The sequence below is a fragment of the Trypanosoma theileri genome, assembly GCF_002087225.1.
Source record: "Trypanosoma theileri isolate Edinburgh chromosome Unknown TM35_Tth_44_V1, whole genome shotgun sequence".
Lineage (NCBI taxonomy): Eukaryota > Euglenozoa > Kinetoplastea > Trypanosomatida > Trypanosomatidae > Trypanosoma > Trypanosoma theileri.
The window spans coordinates 115,642-123,756 of NW_021639886.1; the positions used below are offsets into that span (position 1 = coordinate 115,642).

General features: G+C 43.5%; 7 protein-coding genes across 7 annotated transcripts; all 7 read left to right on the forward strand.

Moving 5' to 3' along the window:
* Positions 1-118: 118 nt before the first annotated feature.
* TM35_000441390 (putative UDP-Gal or UDP-GlcNAc-dependent glycosyltransferase) lies at positions 119-559 on the forward strand (the record flags this gene model as incomplete). The annotated part of the gene is made up of 1 exon (XM_029030148.1): positions 119-559. One exon carries the CDS (start codon positions 119-121, stop codon positions 557-559), a length of 441 nt encoding a protein of 146 aa, XP_028878549.1.
* Positions 560-670: 111 nt separating this feature from the next.
* Positions 671-982, forward strand: TM35_000441400 (uncharacterized protein; the record flags this gene model as incomplete). The annotated part of the gene is made up of 1 exon (XM_029030149.1): positions 671-982. The coding sequence occupies one exon, from the start codon at positions 671-673 to the stop codon at positions 980-982; it is 312 nt and encodes a 103-aa protein (XP_028878550.1).
* A 1-nt stretch (position 983) lies between these two features.
* TM35_000441410 (putative UDP-Gal or UDP-GlcNAc-dependent glycosyltransferase) lies at positions 984-2,024 on the forward strand (the record flags this gene model as incomplete). Its single annotated transcript, XM_029030150.1, has 1 exon — positions 984-2,024. The coding sequence occupies one exon, from the start codon at positions 984-986 to the stop codon at positions 2,022-2,024; it is 1,041 nt and encodes a 346-aa protein (XP_028878551.1).
* Positions 2,025-2,220: 196 nt separating this feature from the next.
* Positions 2,221-3,375, forward strand: TM35_000441420 (UDP-Gal or UDP-GlcNAc-dependent glycosyltransferase; the record flags this gene model as incomplete). The annotated part of the gene is made up of 1 exon (XM_029030151.1): positions 2,221-3,375. The coding sequence occupies one exon, from the start codon at positions 2,221-2,223 to the stop codon at positions 3,373-3,375; it is 1,155 nt and encodes a 384-aa protein (XP_028878552.1).
* Positions 3,376-3,553: 178 nt separating this feature from the next.
* Positions 3,554-4,708, forward strand: TM35_000441430 (UDP-Gal or UDP-GlcNAc-dependent glycosyltransferase; the record flags this gene model as incomplete). Its single annotated transcript, XM_029030152.1, has 1 exon — positions 3,554-4,708. One exon carries the CDS (start codon positions 3,554-3,556, stop codon positions 4,706-4,708), a length of 1,155 nt encoding a protein of 384 aa, XP_028878553.1.
* Positions 4,709-5,264: 556 nt separating this feature from the next.
* TM35_000441440 (putative inositol polyphosphate 1-phosphatase) lies at positions 5,265-6,449 on the forward strand (the record flags this gene model as incomplete). The annotated part of the gene is made up of 1 exon (XM_029030153.1): positions 5,265-6,449. One exon carries the CDS (start codon positions 5,265-5,267, stop codon positions 6,447-6,449), a length of 1,185 nt encoding a protein of 394 aa, XP_028878554.1.
* Positions 6,450-6,724: 275 nt separating this feature from the next.
* On the forward strand, positions 6,725-7,345 carry TM35_000441450 (uncharacterized protein; the record flags this gene model as incomplete). The annotated part of the gene is made up of 1 exon (XM_029030154.1): positions 6,725-7,345. One exon carries the CDS (start codon positions 6,725-6,727, stop codon positions 7,343-7,345), a length of 621 nt encoding a protein of 206 aa, XP_028878555.1.
* Positions 7,346-8,115: the final 770 nt, after the last annotated feature.

Here is an 8,115-nt window from a genome sequence, read left to right on the forward strand (position 1 = left end):
AGTATTCCCGAATGTGAGCTACATTACAAAGGGTGATGATGACATCTTCTTGCGTGTGCCGCAGTTTTTATCTGATTTACGTTTATTACCACGAAAAGGAATATATTGGGGTATTTCAATGGGTGTTCCTGTTCGTCGAGGGAATAAAAATGTGAGTTTTCGCTTCGCTGCTGGAATGTGTTACACCCTGTCCAGGGATGTTGCTAAACACTTTGTCTCTTACGAGCCATTGAAGCGTTTAGTACATCTCCCATACAAGAAGGAGCGTGAAGAGGAATTCCTATCACTTGGTATGGATCATGAAGATGTCATGGTGGGCCGTGTGCTGCAAGTTGAATCTCCATACACTCCTTTGGTATTTGTTTCTGATTTGACTTGTCGGTTTGAACATATTCTTAACGGTAGTATCCAATTCAAGATAAACCCAAAGTCTGTTGTCATTCATAATTTGCAAGAAGACGACTATGTAATTCTAATGGATAGGTTCGGGAATGGTACAACGTACAGGCCTAGATTGCGATTTTGTCCAAAGCCGAATCAAATCAAATTTCTTTGTTAAGAGTGCTAACATACTTTTTCGTTTGTAATTATTTTGATATATTTGCATTTTCTACCTAATTGTAAGCTGTTGTTGTTGTTGTTGCTTTTTTTGCTTTGTGTGTGTGTGTTTATGGGTCACTGCGTCCCTTGTATACATCCATCTCTTTGCTGTGTTATCACTGCAACCCTGGAGTGTCTACCATCATACCTGCAACGGTACTGCACAGCAACTCACTCTCTGAGCACTGTGCAGTCATTACATGTGCCTCTACTGTGTGCACACCCCTTCTACAGAACCTCATCCCTCTCTCTTCACCCCTCACCCGTAGTGACACAGAGTGAACATGGCGCGCAAGGCACCACGGAGAACCGTCATTTACGGTACACTCCTGTTGTTTTTGTTGGTGGTAGTGTTCATTGGTCATTATTACCTGGACACTGATATGGTAGTCCAATCGAGTGAGTCCCACTCCAATACACTATTCTCCAAAAACACCAGCAGCATGAGTACTGATAGTCCAGACACCACAATGATGAAGGAGTCTCTGCGCTACATCCCACACAGTACACTGCAGACATGGAAGGAGCGTGACTACCTCATTGTGTTTGGCATCCCATCTGTGGATATTGATTCAAGGCGGAGACGCCGTTATCTGCAGCGGACTACGTGCTGGCAGTTCCCCGGTGTTGCACGGAGGGCGAATGACTTCACTGGGGCCATGTTGGTGTTGTATGTACTTGCACGGCACCCATCCCACGGCTACAACTATTCTGCTGCACTAGAGAAGGAGGCTGATGAGTATCATGATATCATTACACTGCCGATGAATGAGGGACGTCCGAACAGAAAAAATCTGGAGCATAGCAGCTTTGGTTGGGGTAACGAGGTTCAGATTGGTATGAGCCGCAAAACATTCCTGTGGTTTGATCTAGCACTACAAGTATTCCCGAATGTGAGCTACATTACAAAGGGTGATGATGACATCTTCTTGCGTGTGCCGCAGTTTTTATCTGATTTACGTTTATTACCACGAAAAGGAATATATTGGGGAATGCAATTTAGTGTTTTGCGTCATCGAGAAAATAAAAACGTGAGTTTTCATTTTGTTGGGGGAATGTGTTACACCCTTTCTAGGGATGTTGCTGAACATTTTGTCTCTTACGAGCCGTTGAAGCGTTTAGTACATCTCCCATACAAGAAGGAGCGTGAAGAGGAATTTCTATCACTTGGTATGGATCATGAAGATGTCATGGTGGGCCGTGTGCTGCAAGTTGAATCTCCATACACTCCTTTGGTATTTGTGGCCGATGATATTTGTCGGTTTGAACATATTGAGAAGGGTAGTATCCAATTCAAGGTAAACCCAATGTCTGTTGTCATTCATAATTTGCAAGAAGACGAGTATGCAATTCTAATGGATAGGTTTGGGAATGGTACAACGTATAGTCCCATAATGCAATTTTGGACAATGGGGGGGGGGTAAATTAGTTTTCATTGTTAAGTGTCCTAACAATCTTTTTGTTTCGTGAATATTCTGATATCTTTGTTTTTATACGTAATTGTAAGCTGTTACTGTTGTTTCTCTCCCGTGTTTGTGCATGTGTATGGGTCACTGCACCCCTTGTATACATCCTCATCCCTCTCTCTTCACCTCTCACCTGTAGTGACATGGAGTGAACATGGCACGCAAGGCACCACGGAGAAGCGTCATTTACGGTACACTCCTGTTGTTTTTGTTAGTGGTGGTGTTCATTGGTCATTACTACCTGGACGCTGATATGGTATTCCAATCGAGTGAGTCCCACTCCAATACACCATTGGCCAAAAACACCAGCAGCAGGAATACTGATAGTCCAGACGCCACAATGATGAAGGAGTCTCTGCGCTACATCCCACACAGCACCATACAGACATGGAGGGAGAGGGACTACCTCATTGTGTTTGGCATCCCATCTGTGGATATTGATTCGAGGCGGAGACGCCGTGATCTGCAGCGGAATACGTGCTGGCAGTTCCCCGGTGTTGCACGGAGGGCGAATAACTTCACTGGTGCCATGTTGGTGTTGTATGTACTTGCACGGCACCCATCACAGGGATATGAATATTCTGCTGCACTACTGAAGGAGGCTGCTCTGTGGCATGATATCATTACACTGCCGATGAATGATGTCCTACCAAGTACAAATAAAACAGTGGCCGGAAAAGGTCATTGGGGTATTGCTGCTGAGATCACCATGAGCCGCAAAACATTCCTGTGGTTTGATCTGTCTATTCGCTTGTCGTTAAATACAAGTTATATTGCAAAGGGTGATGATGACATGTTCTTGCGCGTCCCACAGTTTTTATCGGATTTACGTTTACTGCCTCTCAAAGGAATATATTGGGGTGTCCCTATTCCTGCTCGAGTTACCAAAGGAAATACAGAGTTAAGATTTCGCTATGCTGCTGGTGCCTGTTACACCCTCTCAAGGGATGTTGCTGAACACTTTGTCTCTTACGAGCCATTGAAACGTTTAGTGCATCTCTCATACAGCAAAGAACGCGAAGAGGAATTTGTGTCACTCAATATGGATGCGGAGGATGTTATGGTGGCGCGTGTATTGTTTGTTGAGTCTCGTTACACTCCATTAATATATGTGAATGAGTTACCATGTCGATTCCAAAATATCTATAATGGCGCTGGAGAGTTCACAGTAAACCCAAAATCAGTTTTTATTCACCATTTACAAGAGGGTGAGTATGCTATGCTGATGGATAGGTTTGGGAATGGTACGACGTACAGACCTAGGGTACGAATCTTACCGAAGCGGAGGGTTATCAAATTCCTCTGTTAAGAATCCTAACATACTATTAGCTTCTGAATATTTTGGTATCTTTGCTTTTCCCACCATATTGTCACCTGTTACTATTGTTGCTCTGTTTTGTGTTCGTGTGTGTATGGGTCATTGTATCCCTTGTATACATCCTCATCCCTCTCTCTTCACCCCTCACTTGTAGTGACACGGAGTGAACATGGCACACAAGATACCACGGAGAAGCGTCATTTACGGTACACTCCTGTTGTTTTTGTTGGTGGTAGTGTTTGCTGCTGATTACTGCCTAGACTTTGATTCTGTGGCCAAATCGAGTGAGACCCACCCTAATATACCATTGGCCAAAAACACCAGCAGCAGGAATACTGATAGTCCAGACACCACAATGATGAAGGAGTCTCTGCGCTACATCCCACACAGTACCATGCAGACATGGAGGGAGCGTGACTACCTCATTGTGTTTGGCATCCCATCTGTGGATATTGATTCGAGGCGGAGACGCCGTGATCTGCAGCGGACTACGTGCTGGCAGTTCCCCGGTGTTGCACGGAGGGCGAATGACTTCACTGGTGCCATGTTGGTGTTGTATGTACTTGCACGGCACCCATCACAGGGCTACAATTATTCTGCTGCACTACTGGAGGAGGCTACTCTGTGGCATGATGTCATTACACTGCCGATGAATGAGGGACGTCCGAACAGAAAAAATCTGGAGTACAGCAGCTATAGTTGGGGTAACGAGGTTCAGATTGGTATGAGCCGCAAAACATTCCTCTGGTTTGAATTGGCACTGCGCTTGTTTCCGAGAATCATGTACATTACAAAGGGTGATGATGACATCTTCATGCGTGTGCCGCAGTTTTTATCGGATTTACGTTTATTACCACGAAAAGGAATATATTGGGGTGTCACCATTCCGCTTGAACTTCAACGAGGTAATACGAGTGTGAGATATCGTATTGCTGCTGGGTGGTGTTACACCCTCTCAAGGGATGTTGCTGAACACTTTGTCTCTTACGAGCCATTGAAGCGTTTAGTACATCTCCCATACAAGAAGAAGCGAGAAAGGGGATTTCTAGCACTCAGTATGGATCATGAAGATGTCATGGTGGGCCGTGTGCTGCAAGTTGAATCTCCATACACTCCTTTGATACTAGTAGCTGATGTGGGGTGTCGATTCCAAGATGTTTATAATAGTAGTGTAGCAGCCATTGTAGGCCCAAAGGCCGTTGTGATACATCATTTGCAAGAAGACGAGTATGCAGTTCTAATGGATAGGTTTGGGAATGGTACAACGTACAGACCCAAAATGCGGTTTTTGCCAAAGCCGAATCAAATCAAATTTCTCTGTTAAAAGTCTTAACTAATTTTTATCCTGTGAGTATTATGATATCTTTGGTATTTCTATGTAATTGTAACCGGTTGCTATTGTTGCTCTGCTGTGAGCGTGTGTATGGGTCACTGCATACCCTTGTATACATCCCTCTCTTTGCCCTTGTGAGGGATATGCTGAACTTTTTCAGTATTTACTTCATATATATTCTCACTTTTGAAAAGATTCTATGTGTTTTAATATGGTTCCTAATTATGTGACGTGATCTGTGTGTTTCTATCTTGTTTTTTTTTTATGTTTTTTTTTTTTTTTTCTTTGTGTGTGTGTTGTACTCCATGTGGGTAAGTTACACTATTCTTGTTGGGTTTTGTGAAAATTTTGCATGGTTATTCGTTTTTTTTTCTTTTGTTTGCCTCTTTGCATGTTGTGCCTTCTTTATCTAAAATATGGCATGATTTTTTTATTCTTTCTCTTTGTTTCTCTATTAATATATACGATATCTCGTTCTTTTCTGGGTGTTATGAAAACCATGTATACAAGGAACGCTTATACCCTTATATTTTCATTACCTTAGGCAATGACCAGTGTAAATCTTCTTGATGTGCTGATGGTATGTGTGCGTGGGGCCCTGGCGGCGCAGCGCTACATTGCACTGCAACTACTGCAGTTGGATCAACTCCAAACAGACACAAACCCACAAATTGCGGAAATGAGTATCGTGCAGTACGACGCAGGGACACGCCGTGCGCTGCTCGCCAAACTGCGGGATGCCGTGCAGGTGGAAGTGAAGGAACATCTACACAATAAGAAGGGCAACGCCGCGAAGGATCTCGTCACCACCGCTGATGTTGTGACGCAGGCAGTGCTCGAGTGTGTCCTCCGCACGGCCTTTCCCACAGTGCCGTTCACACTCGTCGGCGAAGAGGAGGGCTCCACGGCGGCTCAACACACACGCATGGGCGCCGCACAATGTATCGCCACACACTACAACACACATGAAGCTATTCCACAACAGGCGGAACTGGAAGCACATGTCCCACTGAGCTCACGGATAGTAACAGCCAAAACAAGTGAGGAACTGCGCCGCAGAGTGGGAGTGTTCATTGATCCCATTGATGGTACTAACTGTTTTGTTGAGGGATGCTGGGAAGTGCCCCTCACGCTGGTAGGCATCACACTAGATGGTGTACCTATTGCCGCCGTCGTTAACCGCGTCTTTCACTGTAATGCGGAGCAGTTAAGGGAAGGCTATAGTAGTAGCAGGAGTCTCTCCTATGTATGGAATAGAAGTACAGAAAAGCCTTTTATTGTACATGAGGGTAAACGTGTTTCGCCCCTTGTTTCCGCACCACGTCCGGTGACGACATGGAGTACACTGCGTGTGGTGTGTTCCAATACCACCCGTGATTCCGTTTTCACTCAATTATTATGCAAACTTCAACCTTTTGAAAAGCATGGGGCACGAGGGGCGGGAAATAAACTAATGCTAATTTTCTCTTCAATGATTAGTGGTTCATCTCAAAGGACGAGCTGTGATGTTTTCCTTTCACCAGCGAACTCCATTAAAACTTGGGATACATGTGCCCCCCATGCGTTCTTGCTGGCCCTGGGTGGCGAATTGTACACATTGCAAGGTGAAGTTATTCGTTATCAACTTATTGGCGACAGGAGGACTAAACTTCCTGCAGGTGTTGTGGGCGTGTCGTGCTGGTCAAAGACAGAGGTTCCCCGACGTATGCGGTGGTCACACTCCAATATGTAAAACATTTACTATGGTTGTACTTTATAATATTAACGGGTATTAGAGGAAAAGAAAAAAAATAGTTAACCATAATTTTTGCTCACTTTATCTGGGTGTGCGCTTGTTAAAGCAAGCAGTCGTTTTTTTTTTTTTCTGGTTATTGTCTATGTTCCCTTCTACTATCGTATATTTTTATTTTTTTTTGCTTTGGTTTCATGTTTATTTTCTCTTTATCCATGTATCTCTCTATCTAAATATATGAGTAGAGTATTTCTATATTCGTAGTATATATAGAAATGTCCATGGATCCACGAAACGGTCGTGATACCGTACGAATGCGTTTCTCGGGTGCAGCCAAAGGCGTGACAGAGTTGTATCGCGAAGCTCTACATGCATATGATAATGGTTACCGTGATGCCTTGCTTCATATGCATCACTTCGTTCTTCTTCTTCTTCCTTCTCCTAGTACAACGACAACGGCGGGAGTGTCAACCGCGTTAACAGGGGTTCCCTCTTCTAATGGCCAACAGCAGGTAAAGGCGGTACTTACCCCAACATCGCCACAGACGGTAGATGCAGAACGTTTGATGCAATTCATTCAAAATTCATTAAAACGCCGGGAAGGAAAAACAGCTGCCTCACGTGAGATCTCAAGACGTCGAAAGCGATCTGAAGCTTACTCGTATGGAGATCAAAATAATAATAATAATAATAATAATAATAATAATAATAATAATAGTGGTAATAACAGTAGAATGTGGGGCAATGATGATCGGGTTGGGCCGTTTCGTCGCCTGCAGTCCATCACAGAAGAGTCAACAGAGGTGGAGCGGGATATGCTGCGCACAGTGCACATCTCACGTCCGGCAGAGTCAGACGTTGAATCCTCTGAAGACGAGTTTAATGCCGAATTGTAATAAAACAGCTCAGTATAATAAGAGTGTATACAATGGGGTGAAAATTTTCTTACCCTTATTCTTTCAGTCACAGACATATACACTCAATTCAGTGTTTGCGTCTCTGAAAAGGGGAGAGAAAGAAAGAAAGAAAGAAAGAAAGAAAATTTCACAGAGACATCTTCTGTCATAGGAGAATGTCATGCAAGTGTTTCTGTTATCTCTTTGATTTCTCCTTCACTGGAAGTATGGCGCAGTTGTGCTACTAATGTTAGGTTTGTGTAGACCACAGTATAAATGCATTGATTTCAGCGACCGCAAAGAGTACTGTTAGGGTTCATACCACCCTCATCGCTGCATATGTCGTGAAGAGTACTAGAATAGCGAATAGTGCAACAACAATGTGGGGGTATCGATGTTTATAAGATCAAAGGGAACTCCTGATAGCTCATCCCTGAGAAACCACTTGAATTGGTTGACAATGGTACTTCGTTGAAGTAATACAAAAAAAAAAAAAGAACTGGGACAAATGTGAAAAGAATGAAAGGAACAGAAAGAGAAAACAGAGGAAGCAATAATAAAGTGAAATCAGAGTTCAAAACAGGATAATTTGGTTGTTTGTCGCCATGTCAGAATTGATGGAGCGCCGTTTCGTATATTTTATGAATGAATGGTAGTTTGAGAATTAACTCTCTTGAATGGAACAACCGACATGTGAATCCTATTACAGTTGGTGCCTTTTTATTTATTTATTTGTTTATTTTACTCTTTTTGTTCCTTTTTTTGATGGG